The sequence below is a fragment of the Anguilla rostrata genome, chromosome 18, assembly GCF_018555375.3.
Source record: "Anguilla rostrata isolate EN2019 chromosome 18, ASM1855537v3, whole genome shotgun sequence".
Lineage (NCBI taxonomy): Eukaryota > Metazoa > Chordata > Actinopteri > Anguilliformes > Anguillidae > Anguilla > Anguilla rostrata.
The window spans coordinates 20,882,028-20,901,215 of record NC_057950.1 but is presented as its reverse complement, the minus strand read 5'-3'; the positions used below and the strand labels follow the sequence as shown (position 1 = coordinate 20,901,215).

General features: G+C 45.7%; 2 protein-coding genes across 3 annotated transcripts in view; one reads left to right on the top strand and one right to left on the bottom strand.

The window, feature by feature from the left end:
* Positions 1-389: 389 nt before the first annotated feature.
* LOC135244514 (pleckstrin homology domain-containing family A member 1-like) lies at positions 390-15,187 on the bottom strand. Of its 2 annotated transcripts, none has more exons than XM_064316857.1 (12): positions 15,004-15,187; positions 10,730-10,901; positions 8,645-8,701; positions 8,504-8,549; positions 7,570-7,667; positions 7,186-7,299; positions 6,417-6,554; positions 6,016-6,084; positions 5,107-5,171; positions 4,763-4,826; positions 3,781-3,870; positions 390-2,299 (listed from the first exon to the last, which is right to left on the bottom strand). In XM_064316857.1, exons 2-12 carry the CDS (start codon positions 10,868-10,870, stop codon positions 1,967-1,969), a joined length of 1,215 nt encoding a protein of 404 aa, XP_064172927.1. In that variant the 5' UTR covers positions 10,871-10,901; positions 15,004-15,187; the 3' UTR covers positions 390-1,966. The 2 variants fall into 2 exon arrangements, with proteins under 2 accessions (XP_064172927.1, XP_064172926.1); XM_064316856.1 differs by having other exon boundaries at positions 6,417-6,557; positions 15,004-15,186.
* Positions 15,188-17,199: 2,012 nt separating this feature from the next.
* Positions 17,200-19,188, top strand: part of wapla (WAPL cohesin release factor a) — a 34,217-nt gene continuing 32,228 nt past the window's right edge. The window contains exons 1-2 of the mRNA XM_064316717.1: positions 17,200-17,494; positions 18,705-19,183. Coding sequence (XP_064172787.1) covers positions 18,727-19,183 — 457 coding nt within the window. The 5' untranslated portion in view covers positions 17,200-17,494; positions 18,705-18,726. The remainder of the gene's footprint in view (positions 17,495-18,704; positions 19,184-19,188) is intronic.

The following is a 19,188-nucleotide window of genomic DNA, read 5'->3' as shown; positions in this document are numbered from 1 at the left end:
AGTGCTGTTAAAAGCCTTGCCGAGATGAGAGTATCACCGGATACCGCCAGAGGAGGAAGGCAACATCATCATCTCTGATATAATGACTGTGGACAAAATCCCATGGAAATTCCAATGAATTTGACTCTGCATGCTGTATTTAAGGAGTCAAATCAAATATACAAAGGAGGTAATAATGTTTCTTCAGCTTCCAAAGTAAGATGAACCGATCAGGCTGCACAAACCCATTAGCTTCTGAAGCAAGTTTGATTGATCCGGCCCACATGGATGAACTTCACTCACAGGCAACAGGCGTGAGTTTGAACCAAGGATTCCAGATACATTCCTGTGGCGTGAATTAAGAATGAAACAACATCACTTTTTTTCACTCAGTTATCTGAGACAGTGGATAAACGGTTAGTTCTTTATTTGTTTATTTCCTTTTTCCAAACTTCACATAATAAATAAGGAACATGGTACACAGTAAAAATACAGGACCAAAAGAGGTTGTTTTTGTGTAAAAATAGTGCGGGCACTTCACAGCTATACTGCTAAAATGTTTTCGGCACAGAGTTCAGGCCATCCTAAGTTTCCTGACACCAGTGAAGAAAACCTGAAGACTGCCTGAACTATTTGGCAATGCAGGACAGGAATATCTCTAGTAGACTAGCAAAACAGTACAGATATACAAAAGAATATGTGCTCACAAGGTAATCCGATACAAAAGGTCAGGGTGAACATATAAAAAAACGTTTTCCTCCTACCTGCAGGTACACACACATGCAACACAATTTGAAAACAGGTTTCCAACCCCACAGGATGAACCAGCCTCCCAGAAGCGTGCCTTCACGTCAATCAAACCTATTTTGACAACCACAGAATCTGACACTCACAGTGAGGAGGAGATTGTGGCAAACACAAGCAGGACAAAACTCGGAGGTTTTGAAAACGGCGTCAGGTCTGGAGAAGCTGGGATCTCACAGTAGGACAGAAAGGCCTGCTCAAACAGCCCAAATCCTCTGAGCAGGACGGCGGCAAGAACGACTCCACCTGCTGCGGCGGCGGCTGGTCGGGACATCAAATAAGAAAATCCTCAGAGAATAATTATAAAAACGGTTAAAATTACAGTTCCCCAGAGTTTGGGGACGTGTCACGTGAAAATACTACATCAGCACACTGTTATACATACTCGGTATGAAGGGAAAGCATTAAAAATAATGAGAAAATTAATGTAAGTAATCAGAGAAAAAATTAATTACTGCAGTACCTGTTTGAGTACCTGTGTCTGACACACCTGTTTCAGTACCTGTAACTGACACACCTGTTTCAGTACCTGCGTCTGGGATTGATCTGATCTGGGAAAATTAGCTTGCCCTTCATAACACGTTATTTCCATTTTCCCAAATGACACAATATAATTTTAAAATATAAAATAACCATGACTTTTCTGTGCATATTACGATGTGCAGGGACAATGCATCCACAGAGAGCCCGTTAATTAATAAACACATTTATCTGCACGATTTTCTGTAAAAATGAAGCCTAGCTGACAGCCACATTAAAAACCAAATGAAGGTAGAGGAGGTACGCTAAAGGAAATCTGGGTGTAAAGAGACATGGAGCTGCAGTCCACTGACAAGAAATAAATACAAAAGAAAGACAAAAATGAAATTCACAAAGGACACTGGCAGTCTCCCCTTTCACAATGTCTGTGGGAACCCTGTTAGCCTCCTGGTGCCCCCTGCTGGTCTCTGAGTGTCAGTGAAGGACTGGCAGCGTACCGTACGCTCATAGTGAGGCTGCAGATGTGCTTTGAAAGAGATGCGAAACTTTCTCTGGCATTACCTGTAAACTTTCTTCACCCTGTTTCATAGACACTGAACATAGCGTCCAGCTCAGTTCTCCGCCTGTCATTCAGGGGTGGGGGTGGAGTTTGTGGGAGGGGCAGGGGGTTCCCCAGACAGACGTGGGGGGCCAGAGGGGGGCCTCACACTTCGCTGATGAGCAGGTCTGTGTCGTCCAGGTCGAGGGGGGGCGGCACGGAGGGACCTTCCACGTAGTTGCTGCGCCGTCTCCAAGGTGACTCTTCACTCACTTGGAAAGCCTGGTCTCCTGAAGCCACAGGTGGGCGCGGGCGTGGCTGGGGCGGGGCAGGAGACTCAGGAACAACTTGCTGTCCCAGCCCAGGCTGCGGGCGGGCACTGTAAGGTGGCGGGTTGATAGGGGGCTGAAGAACAGGGAATTGTGGGTAGGGTGGTACTGTAGATGCTGACGGGTCTCTGCGGTAGAACATGGAAGAGGAGGAACGGTCGCTCTGCTCCTAAAAAGGGGGGGGGGGGCACAGACACACAGTCAGTCAGGCTCACACTTTTCAACAATCAGTAGTTCACTGTCAGTCTCCTGCAAAGCAGCCGATGCTGAACAGACCCTCTACTACAAGAGAAACGGGTGTCAACGCATTCCTTCAGAGCTGGAGAGAGATCCCTGCTCTGAGCTGCCTTCCAAACACACTACACCAAACAGCTGGGCTTAGAGAAACCCTTTCTGCTTTTACATGCTTACATACCGCCTGTGGGTCCATGTTAGGAGTCTTAGGGCCTCACCTAAGGCCACAGCCAAACTGGGGTAAATAGAGGATGGTCACTGCCATTAAAAATCTGAACAAAGCGTTTTTGTAATACATTGCGCAAGTGTTGTGCGTTTCCCACTATTTCAGCTGCAACTCATTTCGACATGATCATAGCTCTGCCCCTTACCTAAAGATTAGGGAACTAAATGGTAATTTGACGGATAGAACTGTGGCCTCTTTTACAGCACATGGAGAGGAAGTGAAAAGTGCTAAAAGTTCAACGAAACAGGAGAGGGGAAAGGATGGCAGACAGACACGCACAGGGGTCAGATCGATGGGACGGCCTCCAGGGGACCGGGGTGGGTTGCTTTGGGGGCGGGCACTGAAACTGGGGAAGGCTGGCGTTTCAGGCTGTGGGCGGGGCAGTGACAAGAGAAAGGAGGGTTTTACAGATTAAGAGAAAAGGGAAGCTGTAATTGTGGGCTTGTATTAGGAAGTAGGAGGCTCTTGGACTCTGTGAATGTGTATCTGCTTTGACCTGGAAGCCTCAAGTATGTGCTACATTCACCACTACTGTACGAATGCTTCTGCATACACAGGCCCAACAGCTTCTGGGACTACAAATCTGCAACAACAGCACCGGGTGACATGATCAAATTCATAAGAGATCTTTGAGCACTTTCTTTAGCTTTAATAGTTTTAAAAAAATATTTGATGTAGAATATCGCTAATAAAAACACGGCACTAACCTGAATCAGTGCGGATCACGGGATTAAAACGTTTTAAAAGTAAAAAAAATAAGCAACGCTATATTTTTTCTGGAATATTTTCAGTGGCTTTTCTTTCCACGTCTTGCAGTGCTCTGACAAACAAAACTCAAAACCGGATGCGCTCTCTGTGTGTGTGCTCCTGGTCTCGGCCCCAAACTGTGCTGAGAAACACACATTTAAGCACCGGGGCTGATTTGTTAGTACAACCCAGGTGCGTGTGCTCTCTCTCCGCGTTTCCGAGACCAATCCGCTTCCCCGTCGGAGCCAATTATGGCAGAATGCCACTGCCTGAACCAGCACGCCAGTTTCTCAGGGTTCTGACGGCCTCTGGCGTGACACAGCGAGAACGTGTCCTGGACTGAGAGCTCAAAGGGAACACGCATTGGAGACATAAGGGGGGTGGGGTGACCCCACCCATGCCTGAGTGTGCGCCCTGTGCCACAGGGCACCATGATAACCTACGGAGGCTGCAGCTCGGCCTGGTCCACGCTGTGCCACGATGGCGCCTGAGACGGCCTTTATCCAGCTGTGCATCTCCTCTGGACTGTCCGCCTGGAGGGAGGGAGGGGGAGAGAGGGGGAAGGGGGAGAGGGGAGAGAGACAGGGAGGGAGGGAGGTGTGAGAGAGGGGAAGGGGAGAGGGAAAACGACAGGGAGGAGGGAGGGAGGAGAGAGGGGAAGGGGAGAGGGAGGGACAGGAGGGAGGGAGGGAGTGAGAGAGGGGGAAGGGGGAGAGGGGAGAGGGACAGGGAGGGAGGGAGGGAGTGAGAGAGGGGGAAGGGGGAGAGGGGAGAGGGACAGGGAGGGAGGGAGGTGTGAGAGAGGGGGAAGGGGGAGAGGGGAAAACGACAGGGAGGGAGGGAGGGAGTGAGAGAGGGAAGGGGGAGAGGGAGAGGGACAGGGAGGGAGGGAGGGAGTGAGAGAGGGGGAAGGGGGAGAGGGAGAGGGACAGGGGAGGGAGGGAGTGAGAGAGGGGAAGGGGAGAGGGGAGAGGGACAGGGAGGGAGGGAGGTGTGAGAGAGGGGGAAGGGGGAGAGGGGAGAGGGACAGAGAGGGAGGGAGGGAGTGAGAGAGGGACAGGGAGGGAGAATTTAACACATTTTTAATTGTAGGTGCTGCCCTAGAAAGTTCACTGCCATGATCCTCACATTATATGAAAAAGGCAATAGAGAGCAGGGATTCACAATGCCTGTGTTAGACAGGGCAGAATTTCACAGTGCCTGTGTTAGATAGAGCAGAGATTCACAGTGCCTGTGTTAGATAGAGCAGAGATTCACAGTGCCTGTGTTAGATAGAGCAGGGATTCACAGTGCCTGTGTTAGATAGAGCAGAGATTCACAGTGCCTGTGTTAGATAGAGCAGGGATTCACAGTGCCTGTGTTAGAGAGCAGGGATTCACAATGCCTGTGTTAGATAGAGCAGAGATTCACAGTCTCAGTTCTCACCTGAATATAAAAGGTCCTGTTTGCAGTGACAACTTCAAAAAGATTATCTCTCATCATGAGGTCACTGTGGGGACAGAGAACACGTGTGTTTAAACAGAGCTTGGGGGTCATACAGAGCCCCTCCGAGACTCACAGGATTAAATCAGCACACTTTTCATTCGAGTCCAACAGCAACGACTGCACTCAGTCTGTGTGTGTGAGTGTGTGAGTGTGCGTGTGCATGTGTGTAAGAGTGTGTGAGTGTGTTTGTGCCTGTGTATGTGCGTGTGTGTGCCTGTGCGTGTGTGCCTGTGCATGTGTGTGCAAGTGTGTGTGTGATGATGATGCCTGCCTCTCAGGCTTACCTTTGTTTGCACTCCTGAACTTTATGAACTTCTTTCAGTGGGATTATTCGCAATGGGTCCTTATCCTAAGAGAGAGAGGGGGGTGAGGGAGGGAGGGAGAGAGAGAGAGCGAGAGAGAGAATTCATTCTCTGTAATTAAATAAACCTGAACGCACCTTAATTGCAGGTGCTGCTCTAAAAAGGTCGTTCCCATGCCCCTCACATTATATGTCCCTGTTCAGCACACGAACAAATTAAACTGAACACCTCAACATGTATTTGTTTAGCAGACACTCGTATAAAGGCACATTCACATATCTGACATTCCCGCTGCTCATTCATACAGCTGGGTATTTACTGAGCCAGCTCACACTGAGGGCCAAACTGAAGGACACAACGATATGGGCTCAGATCAGCTTCAGTCTGAAATGTCATATCGAACAGCTAAATGGAAAAAAAAAACAGACCAATTCATCTCCAAATGATATGAGAACTCATTACAACCCATTCTCCCCAGGGAACAGATACCTCATCAAAGCACCAAATCCCTTCAGAACTTATCAGTTGTTCCATTCATCATTAGTAATTGTATTCAGTCATAATAATTCTTGCTTTGGCCAGCAGTCTGAAAGTGTCTCTTGTCCTTGGTTACACTCCATCCTCTGACTTAGAAATCTCAATCTTTTGTTCAGCCAACCAGGTAAAGTATCAGTCAATATTTCAACTTTTTTCTCTCTCCACATAAGCAGACCCAAAATTAAAAACCGACTTTTCAAAAATCACACCCGACTTTTCGAAGATGTCCATCGTTAAATCCATAATGTTGTTTCAGCCCTTTAGGGGCCCATAAAACAATGAAAAATGTTAATTAAGTGAGGGATTTTCTGGGTTTAAGTAGCTATGTCTGGCGCTGGTTCTGTATGGGCTTACCATGTCTGATCTGAAATAGCTCAAAGAGTTTTCCTCCAACAGGAAATATCTTCGCTTCCAGTTCTTCCTCTGATAAAACAGAAAAAAGACAAAACATAAAAATGTAGGAGGCCAAAAATCACAAAATATTTTCAGAATCACACAATAAGCACAACACACACACCCGTGATGTATCGAACACTAGAAGTCTCTCAGGTCTCAGAGAGAACAGCTTTAAAGGTGCCTGTTCAGCATCTACATAAGCAAATCTGCCATCTGCCAAAACAGCTCCCATTGCCTTTAATATTTAAAAACATTTTCTCCCATCAACAGAAATGAATTTTTCTCTGGAAATGGCCCTTTGAAAAGTGTTTGTAGACAGTGCTGCTGAGAACTCTTGCAGATTGGCTGCAGACACTCACCACGGCGCCCTGCTTGACGCAGAAGCCGGACTTGATGGCAATCTGGTCCTGCGAGGTTCTCCTCAGGAAGTAGGGCAGCTGGCTGTAGGCCCTCTTCGCCTCCTCTCGGCTGCCCTCGTTCTGCCCGTCGGACCCTTCCTGCTGCAGACACCAGGGCACAGAGGGAGGGGCCTCAACTAGGGAACGCAATCTCCTCGTGTGTCAAACCCAATCTGGTCCTCCAGGCTGCATTTACCGTAGAAGGGACAGCCCACCAGAACCCATTTACCATAGAAGGGACAGCCCACCAGAACCCATTTACCACAGACGGGGCGGCCTACCAGAACCCATTTACCATAGAAGGGACAGCCCACCAGAACTCATTTACCACAGATGGGATGGCCTACCAGAACCCATTTACCATAGAAGGGACAGACTCCTCCAGTCATAGATGTGATGGTCACATTGTGTCTCCTAACCACAATTCTTCTGCCCACACAAATTTTCAGCTCTCCCAATTTCTTAGTACCGGCACCAATGTATCACCACAACATGCCTGCATTATGCAATGTTGAAACATTGCTCATGATAAAAATACAAAATAAAATATACAGTGGAAGAAACTGATCCTTTTCTTTGATTACTTTTAGAAAGCCAAAACATTACTAAACCTGGGTGTGCATTCATTACTACCCAGCACATGCAATTAGCTCAATTAAAGAAAACCAAACAAGGAATCTGCCTGAAACATAAAATAACTGTGATGTGTGTGATTGGGTAGAATCCTAACCTGCGTCATGGTGATAACGGGTACTCCAGCAACAATCTCCGTCTTGTAGGAGGCCTGCTTCTTTGTACCTGCGATGTTTTCGGCAGCTCGTGGGACATCGCAAGATTTTGGCACCTGCCGCCAAAAAAGAATAACTGCAGAACTGCCAGCGTTGGAGCTGAATGTACCAGTCATCAGAGATAAATCATCACTGAGATTATTACTGAGATCTTCACTGAGATCGTCACAGAGATCATCACTGATATAGTCAGAGATCATCACTGATACTTTCATAGAGATCGTCACAGAGATCATCACTGATATAGTCAGAGATCATCACTGATACTTTCATAGAGATTGTCACAGAAATCATCACTGGGATCGTCACGCAGACCGGGGACTCACTGTGATCTTTGTGGCGTTATTGAGAACGTCTACCCACTCCACCAGGTCCTGCTGGTCATTGGCCTGCAGGAAAAACTTCCTCATCCCAACATTAATGACTGCAGTGCAAGAATGAGAGAGAGATGGAGGGAGACAGGGAGGGAAGGAGAGAGAGAGAGAGGAAGGGAGGGAAATGGCCATACAGGGGCAGTGTTAGACAGGAATTAGTCATACAAGGCCTGTGTTGGACAGGAACTAGCCATACAGGGGCGGTGTTAAACAGGAAGTGGTCACACAGGACCTATGAGGATAGAAATGGCCTGCAGTGACTCAAGCAGTAGTTTATTCTGTGCTTGTACTGATATCTGATAACCATGAAGGCCTAAAGGCCATATTTTCTTTTGTGAATGCTAAACTGGCAGTGATGTACCAGCTACGCCATGAGAGCAGCTTTTGGGTGGGCTGGGTGCAGGTTGTGCCACTGTGTAGCCTGTGGGGTCTCTGTACATCACATCAGCGTTCACACATACACACACACACACACACGGACAGACATGGGCACACACATACACACACACGGACAGACACGGGCACACACATACACATACACGGACACACACATACACATACACGGACAGACACGGGCACACACACACATACACGGACAGACACGGGCACACACACACACATACACGGACAGACACGGGCACACACATACACATACACGGACAGACACGGGCACACACATACACATACACGGACAGACACGGGCACACACATACACACACACAGACAGACACAGGCACATATATACACAGACAGACATACACACACACACACACATACATACAGAGTATGTCCTTTTTTTTTCCCTGCCAGAAGTTTCGTAATAAATGCGTTGGAGCAGAACAAGACTGGCAGGAAGTGAGAAGGCGGGGTTCCCCCAGACTCTTACCAAAGCAGAACTCCGCCTTGGGCCGCAGTTTGGTGGCGTCGCTGACCTGCAGGGGCGGAGAGACAGTGTGAGTACCCGCGATTCCACGTGTGCGCTCTCCCCTGGCCCAGCGTTGGGGTGTGCGACGCGTGGCCCACTGACCTTAGAGACGTAGGCCAGCTTGAGCGAGCCGACCGGCTCCATGCCCAGCGGCAGGTTCTGTGGGCACAGACAGAGCAGATGGGAAGCATTGAAACAGCTCATCTCCCCTGCATTTCCACACCAGGGACTTCCCCTGGCTTTTCTCAGGCAAAACACATTCTTTAAAATGGGACGAAGCACAAAGGCAATTGCTTTTCTGTTTATAAGACTACAGTCTACCGTGAGCAAAAGCACAAAAAGTCTCTTAAACTCAATTTATTTTATTTAAGTATGGAGGAAGTAACACTAATGATTTTCAGCGCCCAATAGAAAACGGCCCAAACGCAAGTTATCCAGAGATTAAACCTCCTCACATTTTCACGCTTCTGTTGTTTGTAGGCACAATATGTCAGCGGCAGTTTTTCTTGCGTATTTAGATGTTCATACCAGACTCCATAAAAGTTTCAACGTGTCTCTCGATACATGGAAAGAAGTTTTGTGAGTAATTCAAAGCCCTAAATGCCACTGGAATGCCCCGTCTCCGCGCGTTCCCTTCACACCAAGCCACGTCGAAATACCATTCGCTGCTTGCTCCTGTGGGAGGAGCTACACACATACAAGTGCCTGAAGGGGGAGAAAGAAGACCATTCTCTGAGCTCAACAGAAGAGGAAGAATGAGTATTCCTCATAAATAACCACTCTTTAAACCTGGTTATAGGGACCACGTCAAGTCCCTCCACACAAGCACAGGCACAAGTCAATGAGGAGTTGGTGCCAGTAATACGGAACTGAAAAATAAAAGAAATGGTAGCATAAAGCAGCAAAAGCATAAAAAACTCAAAATGCTCTTTTCCTGAATGACACTGCTGGAAGGGGTTCAGTGATATAACTCAGAACCGTTTCTGTACATCTTCCCCCAGGGGGCAGTGTTTCAGGCAGATGTGGGTGGGTGGGTGTGGATTCTACAGGAATAAAAACTACACCATGCTCCTTGCACCATGGCAACAGAAACTTTCAGCTCCAAAACCCATTTTTAATCAGTGAAAGGTGTTTCAAAGAGACAGGATGATACACTAAAGTACACAAACACACCCAAACTGTTGCAGTTTTTAATCACCAACACTTCAAATACGAGTCTGAATCCCTGCAATTAAAGCCTCTGTTCCCAAGACATGCAAAGCAGCTTTGCTGCTACACCTCTCAGCCGTGTGCTAACAATATTACGGATTACAGATGCCTGCAGCCAGTCAAAGCAGCGATGCAAACTGAATTCACAAAGCAGCTGAATTAAGCAGAGTGATGAAACCGCATGCAACAGCAGGGAAAGCCACTGAGGAACCTGCGGTCTGAAAGACAGACTTATTCAGAACCTGAAAGGTGGAAAATGTGGAGACAGACAGTTCCACAGAGAAAAGTGAACTGTAGTCATGCTGTATTATCTGACCATGTCTCAGGTGCGTTGGGAGTTACTTGCGTTGTACAGTGAAAACCTTGAAAAAGCCCCAAGTCAGGCATCTGTGTGCCCATACCTGAGGGGTGTCCCTGTGCCCATACCTGAGAGGGCGTCTGTGTGCCCGTACCTGAAGGGGTGTGACTGTGCCTGTACCTGAGGGGTGTCTGTGTGCCCGTACCTGAGGGGTGTCCGTGTGCCCGTACCTGAGGGGTGTCCCTGTGCCCATACCTGAGGGCGTCTGTGTGCCCGTACCTGAGGGGTGTCCCTGTGCCCATACCTGAGGGCGTCTGTGTGCCCGTACCTAAGGGATGTGACTGTGCCCGTACCTGAGGGGTGTCCCTGTGCCCATACCCGAGAGGGCGTCTGTGTGCCCGTACCTGAGGGGTGTGGCTGTGCCCGTATCTGAGGGGTGTTTGTGTGCCCGTATCTGAGGGGTGTCCCTGTGACCATACCTGAAGGGTATGGCTGTGCCTGTACCTGAGGGGTATCTGTGTGCCCGTACCTGAAGGGGTGTGGCTGTGCCCGTACCTGAAGGGGTGTGGCTGTGCCCGTACCTGAGGGGTGTGGCTGTGCCTGTACCTGAGGGGTGTCTGTGTGCCCGTATCTGAGTGGTGTCTGTGTGCCCGTATCTGAGGGGGTGTCTGTGCCCGTACCTGAGGGTTGTCCATGTACCAGACCAGACTGCCCTCCTGGGTGTCCAGGATGAAGTATCGGCGCTGGAACCTTCCGCTGTTCTCATTCTCCTCGATGTCCAGGAAGCCACAGATACGGTTCTGCCGATCCACGTAAGGCATGTCTGAGCCTACTCATCGCATCACTCCACTGCTGCAGGAGTGAGAGGGAGAGAGTGAGAGAGAGCCAGAGGGTAAGAGAGAAAGAAGGCAGGGGTGAGGGAGGTAAGAGAGAGGGGGCGAGGGAGGGAAATAGAATTGAAAATAAAATAAATTCAAATTCAGAGAGAGAGGAAACTCAGAATCTATGTGCGCAGCCCTGCAGCCAGACGTCCTCCTATCTGGCAACCATCGATTCCATTGCCGTAGACCCACCACACCATAATCATTCAAACCACACGAGTCAACTCTGCCTGACCGAGCTTTATCATATGAACATAGAGAGAACATTATGAATAGGCTACATCTGAGATAAACAGGCTCTTAAACACTGTTGCAACACTACTCCAACGGTACTGCGACACTGAGCTACTTCAGTAACGGCACAGTCGCTCGACACTGAGCTCCTGCAACGCTCATGTTTATTAATTGATGATCCATCAGTTAACCTGTATCTTAGCAACAATCTAATCCAGAGCCATATCAAAAAAATAATGTTTTTTTTACTTTATTAACTTTATTACCAATTCTTATGACAGAATATTATTTAAAGAAACATTTTTTAAACTTTTATTTAAACTTTTATTTAAAGCAGGATGAATACAAGAATAAACCCAATGAGTTTCAGGTTACGAATGTGGGACATGGACACTGTACCGGACTGAACTCAACCTATCTGTACATTTTTACCTTTAAGAGGAAGCTCTGTGCTCACTGTAGAGAGCAGGGGAATATGTGTCAATCGCAGGCAGGGGGCGGAGCCAGCCTCTCAACAGTCAGAGGGCCTGTGTTCATTGTTCAAGTCTGAGGCGACTTTCACTGGTGCTGGCTGTCCAGTGGCCAGCCAGTGTAACCCTGAGCAAAGCAGACCAATAGGACACTGCCCATGTTCACACCCCCGAGCTCGTACCCCCAGACTGGTGCACTTGGGTTCACAACCCTCATACCCCCATCTTGTACTCGCCCCCGTTGATACAGGTGGCAGACAATGGCCACAATATGCTCACTAGGAACGAAAGAGCGCTCTGCTATCAGTGAAAACAAAGGAACAAAGAGAGGGAGGAGAGAAGAAGGACGCTCAATCTGTCCTCCTCCTCAGGGCTCTCTGCACACGCTCTCCTCCCCAGTCTCTGCTGGCGACGACCTGAAAAAAGGGCGCTTTGTCTCCCAGCGCTGCGCCACTTTCTTTCAGGGGCCGTTATCAGAGGGAAGGCCTGCGTTCGGCTGCTGCGTTTGGCTGCTGCGTTCGGCTGCTGCGTTCGGCTGCTGCGTTCGGCTGCTGGGTTTGGCTGCTGGGTTCGGCTGCTGGGTTCGGCTGCTGGGTTCGGCTTTAGCGCCGTGACTGGAGATGTGTGTCAGGCGCCCGGGTCTTCCAGACCTACAGACAGTATCCACTTCCTCATGAGAAATCACAGGCTTCTCGTTTTGCTCATCAGGTCATGCAGGTACCCCAGCACCTGCGGAATTTTCCGAGGTTTGCACAAAACCTCTTCTTTTGTCTTTAAAAGCAGTAGTGAGCATTTCTGACAGGGCCATTCAGGACAAAGCTGCAATGCCCAGCAGCAGTTTACCTGCCAAACCCCACTGTGCTAATTAGCAATCGCTCGATCCCTACAGGGCTACGGAACCCATCCTCTCTCTTGTTCATGTGCATCTCTCTCTCTCTCTCTTTCTCTCTCTCTCTCCCTCTCTCTCCTTCCATCGCTCTACCCTCAGTGTGCCTCGTTCTGTAGTTCACATCGGCAGTACACTGTCTCAATCACCCTCTCTGCTTCTGTAATTTAAATCTGGTTAACCATCTTTCACAAACTTTACCGTTTGATGATGAAACATGATACAGGCTGTGCCAGATGAGGACGGCTTTTCGCACCTACACAGAACAGTGCAGAATGCAGAAACGTTTCACTAATATTTTTATTGGTTAGTTTTGGTTTCTTTAGTTTTTTCATAACCCTATCTGACTGATCAATGGTAAATTATCTCAAAAAATAATGTTTAATTGCAACAATAGCCATACATATATGTTATAACGTTATAACGTCAAAACAAACACGTCAAAAACGTCTCTTTGATGTACACACACACACACACACACACGCACACACACAGGATAATATTCTTCAGCAGTTTTTTCTGCACTGGGTTGTATCTATCATTAACAAACAGCTCAGCTGCTGACAGTCATAAACTCTCCACAGGACAGCAATGCAATGGAGACTGTCAATCAAATCAAGGCTGGAAAAAGCCTTTGGTAGGCTACAGTACATGGTTCATGAATTATACAGAGAGCCATATAGACTCTCTGTCAATAAATAAACATAGGCCTATCTTTGGATAATAATAAACACCTTAGGCAAAAAAAGGAGCTTAATCAATATTTCCATCATAACCCCACTGTCATGGTGTACAGTATAAAAGGTCATTAACAAAAGTGTTTTTATTTTTACTTCATTTTAAATGATCCCTGAATAAACGGTAGGAGCTCTAGTGGGTTAAAAATCGTCTTAAAGGCATTGTCTCCTTAGTTGTGCATTTCCTAATTACACTTTAAAGGGTAAAAACAATTTGACAGTGGCATATGCCACACAGTATCACATTTTTGTAGATAAATGTCCAGCAAAATATGTTTCCAACCACAAAATTGCACGAGCAGCACTTCAAGCCAAAAAAAAATCGTTTGGGGAAACTCCAGTACAATCCACACTTCTGGGAAAATCAATACTAGTCTAATAACATGTCATAGGCTATATAGGCCAATGCTAAATGGGCAAAATATGGCATCAGTCCATGCACAAAAAGACAATATGTCTTCTCTCAAACTGCAGTTCAACAATTCCCAGCATCCTTCTACAGAACTCAGGCCTACATTAAAAAAAATACTGGCAGCAGAAGATTAGAGAGAACTGAAAATAAATAACACAAATATTTGAATGCCTGCATTTTGTCATATAAATTATTAAATTATGAATTTACGATTCAAATAATCTACTTTTGCTTAAAGTGTCACTATTTTTTTTTTTACTTTTTAAAGATGTGTGTTTATCAGCACCTTGGCGTAGTAGAAGGCTTTTGAAATATGACAGACATCAATGTCATATGAATGTCACTAAAAATAAAAGTAAAATAACATAAAATAAATAATGCAAACTATGCACAGAGCTTCCAAGACATGCTGAAACAGAATTACACTGCGATCAAACTTAAGTTTGCACCCAACTTAAACACAAACAAAGGCAACATTTCAACCAGCTGTTAATTCTACTCCAGAGAACAGCTGCCTTCCATACATCATACACACACTCAAGATTAACCAGTAAATCTGGGTTCTAATCTGGGATCTACTGCGGGGCTTTTTAAAAATACAGTACTTATTTTTCCCCATGTCAGCCATACTAAGATTACTACTACTACTAATATTAATAAAAATCCAGATTCAAAATGGCAGACTGTCCAACATACTGGGAGTGACTGTCTCTGTAGTACTGTGGTTCCTCCATTACAGCATAGCTAGATAATGCTACGTACATATGTAACATTTTGAGTGACGAAAGGGCGTGATTCCCCGACTACCTGCTTTCATGTTACTAGAAACGGACGGGCGAATAAGGTCTCACTTGTGAATTAAGGTCAATAGGAAAAACACAGTAGTACCTTACCTGCATATACTGAACGCAATTGCCAAGGTCCGAAAAGCAAAATGCAATTTAGCTGCGGAGTTAATCTATATTATAGCTAGTCTAGACAGCTTGTTAAATAACGTTAGTACCAGTGTGATTTCAGTTAACTAACTTAATTCTTAAGGAATGTCAGCTGGCAATTTTACGAAGCTAAGTTAGCTAGCAGGCTAACACAACTTAAGCCTAGCAATGTCAACAGACTAATCAAGTTAATATGTATCTAGCTGTTTAGTTTACTGGATAGTTATGTTGACACCAAAACATGCTCCAAACACTGCCATAGATAAGCCAGCAACACCCTGTGTCAAAAAAACATTCGGCATCAACAAGTTGACACAATCAAGCACAGGAACAGTAGCGAAACACCACACAAATGACACAAAACCCAACATCGGCGATTGTGATGACAGTTACTCTTACTCATTGCGATCTGGCCCTCTGGAAATGAAAGAACAGTCAATGCAACCTGCATGAAAGTATTATGCAGCCCATCGCCCAATGTCCGATAACTTCTGAGAAGGTTGGTGCCGTGAAGGAACGATCCCAACGGTGCAGCGTTGTGGAGCTGGGCTCACGGGCGAAGTCGCTGCGGGCAGGGCAAATTCGCAATGCCCTCTGGGGTTTGTAGTACTGTAATTGATGCAGAATTCCTAGTGTACTCGCTCACATACTATTTATTTAGCCTACGTGTTTCATAGCTCAGCAGGTAGAGGAGTGAAAATAACAAAATATAATAAATTAAATCATTTAATTATTCATCATATAATGAATAATTTATAATTTAATGAAAATTTTCATTAAATGAAGGATTGATTGACAGCTAATTTGGTGAATTCAGCACTGAATTGAATAAGACAGGGTTGATTTGAATAAATAAAACAAATAAATAAATTAATAAATAATAACAGAAAACTATTTTTATTTTTTACAATGAAAGGTACTAAATTGAATCACCATCATTCTTATGTGACTTTGGACCACCATATTTATAGCATTCTGAAAAAAAAAACAAACCCATAATCTTCGATACAGATGTTATATCACTATTTGGGGAGCAATTTTAATTGATTGAAAACATACTGGGACAGTACATTGCGATTAAGTGTATGACTCGTCCTGCCATCTGGTGTCCAAAGTTAACAGTACAATTTGCCTCTGACACAAAAGCGAGATACTGTTGACAACCGCCCTCCAGTTCCCTCTTACATAGCATACAGTCACATGAAACCATTGCCCATTCGGCTCATGCAAAGGAACCCTCTATACAAAATGTTCTCAACAAAGAGTCATCTATCACATGTTACACATCTGTTGAGCCAAATTGGTTTGATTAGAAAAAGAGATTACAGAATATTCACTGAAAAATTAACTGAATATGTGAATCCGATTGTTTAAACACAGGTAACAGGCACACCACATATACACCTTCTTATGCAAATGAGAATTGCTTTTGTTTTACAGCAGAAAACTTAATGAAAAAACATCTACTCCTCTTAAGCCACCCCCTCTCTCCCACACTGTGTATGTGTGTGTGCGCGTGCATGCGTGCGTGCGTGTGTGCGTGCATGCGTGTGTGTGTGTGTGTGAATGTGTGTGCTTTACAGCTATTTTCTTTGTTACATGTTGGCCCTAAAAATGTAATTTTCAGATTATTGACCTCCAGTGTTTGTACCTGTTCCAGGCAACTACCAAGAACACAAGCAATTTGCATGCTGAATGTTGCATGTCAAAGTAATGAGCCGTTCGTAATGATTGTGAAGGAGAAAAAGAGCCTTTGGCTAATTACAGGACACCGCAAAAACCTGAATGAAGTCTTCACGAGAGAGCACAACTATACTAAGAGTTACTAAGATTAAAAAAAAAACATAAACTGATGAAAACAGTTTTAAGTACAAACTAAAAATGCATTTTATACTTGAGACAGATCCAAGGCTTATTAGAATAATAATAATAATAAACATATGATAAAACCAACTGATAGAAGTGTATCACTCTGCCTTGGAGCTTTGGCTGGCTAGTGGTGTTGCTGACAACACAACATGGACTCTCCTCTACGTGAAAAAATGTTCTGGATTGCAATGCATGATGTTTGCAAAGTTGTAATGAAGTGTAGGCTACTCCTAGAACTCTGTCCTGGGTAATGGGGTGGACATAGCTCAGGAGGTAAGACCGATTGTCTGGCAGTCGGAGGGTTGCCGGTTCAAACCCCGCCCTGGGCGTGTCAAAGTATCCTTGAGCAAGACACCTAACCCCTAACTGCTCTGGCGAATGAGAGGCATCAATTGTAAAGCGCTTTGGATAAAAGCGCTATAAAAATGCAGTCCATTTACCATTTAATGCACTCCAGGTGACTGAGTATTGTCAACAATTGTACAAAAATCCTTGCAAAAGTATCTATTAAAACTGGGTGCTTTAATAGTCGGCATGAATAGCCTAATCTCGTTTTTACTACAATTCCCATCACGGCTAGTTTCACATTACGCTACGACTACGCCCCTCCCTTGAAATGCTCATAACAAACCGTTTTCTTTACCCTCTACCCAATCGTATCCAGGTTTAGTCACAGTGTGTGGGTCACCTGACAGCATTTCTCTTGCTGATTGGCTGAGTTATCATTGCAGCGAGTTGCCTGTTGTAGCGAAGGAAAGAGGGAGGAGAAATCCAATGGCAGTCAGCGGTGTAGCCAATATGAGTCGGACGAGATTGAAGTAAATAAACGAAAATATCAACAATAGAACATTCTAAATAAACTTTATTATTAAACTTGCTGTCAAATACATTGTTATATCATTTGTGAAGGCCACATCTGACCTTGTTGAACGGAATCGGCAGGTTGTTTTTGTGCGAGTACGCCGAGGAGGCCCTGTCGGGTCTGAGTGGATAGAAGCGGCCGCCTCGGAGTTGAGAGTTGGTAAGTTAAGTGTTTTGAGCTGGTACAGCTCTTGTCCAGAGGATAGGTTATTTATTCTGGGAGTCTGAGCAACATAAGTAACCGTAGGTGGTTGGTTCAGGACAGCCTCCGCTTCCGAAGTTATTTGGCTTGCTAGGATAGCTGCAAGGGTTTCTGCACCAACAGCTAGTATATCGGGCCCAACGTTAGAGTCTTGGCATCACGCAGTTATGCACAGAAATAAGAAATTATTTATTGTTTAGCTATATAGTTAACGTTAATATAGTGTAATGCAAGATAACTAATTAGCCGTCGTCATATTTCGATTGAATTGTCACTTTTTACTGAACGTTAGTAAAGCTGGACATTTTCCATGACCAGTAGTATCCAAATGGTACCTTATTTTGTAATTAACGTTGTCGATTGCGTTTTTTAACTTAATGCAATAATTAAATATGTAAGAAAAAACTGCATATCTGCAAATTTCCAACTTTTCACTGCATATCTGTTGATTGGCTTTTATCTTTTCCATACATTAGCTATAATCATACCAATAACAACAATAATAATAATAGATAAACACTTTCATTTAAAAGTAATATTTTAATTGAGCAACAACAGCAGAGTTAACTTTTTACCGCAGTGAGACTGGCGAAGCTAATGCAGGCTAAGACCTGTTTTTTCTAACGGTACATATAGTTACTTAGCGTTTGTATGCTAGCGAGCAACTGTACACTGTTAAAAATGCCTGGCGCTTTATAGACAATTTTACACTTCATCGCACAGGTGATCATCCATCCCTGAAGGTGTAACCTTGCCTGCGTCATTATGACTGTGAACTGGGAACGTTTTCTTTTTGACTTTAATTGCGTGTGAAGTGCGAAGCTCGTTTCTTACATTAATTACAAGACTGATCAAATGTCTCGTAAGGTTGGACGTGTTTCCCCATTAACATGAGCTACTTTTTTGGTTGCACATTTCGGGTTGTTCTAGTCGTTTGTTGTGCTTTTACAAACGATATTTTTGCGTGTGTCATAACAATCAAATATATATTTTGATCATCATCTCTGTTAAATTAATAAAGTAAGAAAACGTAAGAGATTATGTTTGTGCAAGAAAAAAGAAAGGAGTGTGTGGTTGTGTTGTGAATTTTTGTGGTTGTGTAATCTTGGTTACAGGACTATGTAATGCTTTTGGTAAAATAGCACTGTGTTTGTGTTGCTCCTGCTAGGGAATATGTAACAGGGGTCACCATGACATCAAGATTCGGTAAAACCTACAGTCGGAAGGGAGGGGACGGGAGCTCCAAGTTCGATGAGGTCCTGTCCAACAAGAGGGCCACCCTCAGTACCAAATGGGGCGAGACCACCTTTAAGGCCCAACTGGGGTCCAAACGGCCCGGCCTGGTCCCGGTCCCCGAGCCTGGGGAGACCCCCAAAAAGCCCCGGCGCTCGGAGGAGGAGGAGGACGGCTCCGAGGACCCCTTTGGCTTCGACAGCGACGAGGACTCCAGACCGGTGTCCTCCCGCGGGGCCCCCCAGCCCAGGCCCGCCCCGACCAAAGTGGCGGCCCCTGAAATGCGCCTGGCCGAGTGGCCGAGCGAAACCCGGCAGCTCAACAGCCGCGTCGCCGCGGAGACGGCGCCGGCGTCCCCTGACTGGAGGATGGAGGACGCTGGCGTCGATGCTGTCAGCGGCAGAACACCCGCAGGTAAG

Bases quoted from the DNA above. Each gene is read 5' to 3' on its own strand.
- LOC135244514 (XM_064316856.1), bottom strand. From the start codon at position 10,870: ATGCCTTACGTGGATCGGCAGAACCGTATCTGTGGCTTCCTGGACATC. The intron at 7,668-8,503 runs GTAAGAGTCTGG...CTTGCACTGCAG, and splicing joins CAAGGCGGAGTTCTGCTTTG to TCATTAATGTTGGGATGAGG. The intron at 7,300-7,569 runs GTGAGTCCCCGG...TTTTGGCGGCAG, and splicing joins ATAACGCCACAAAGATCACA to GTGCCAAAATCTTGCGATGT.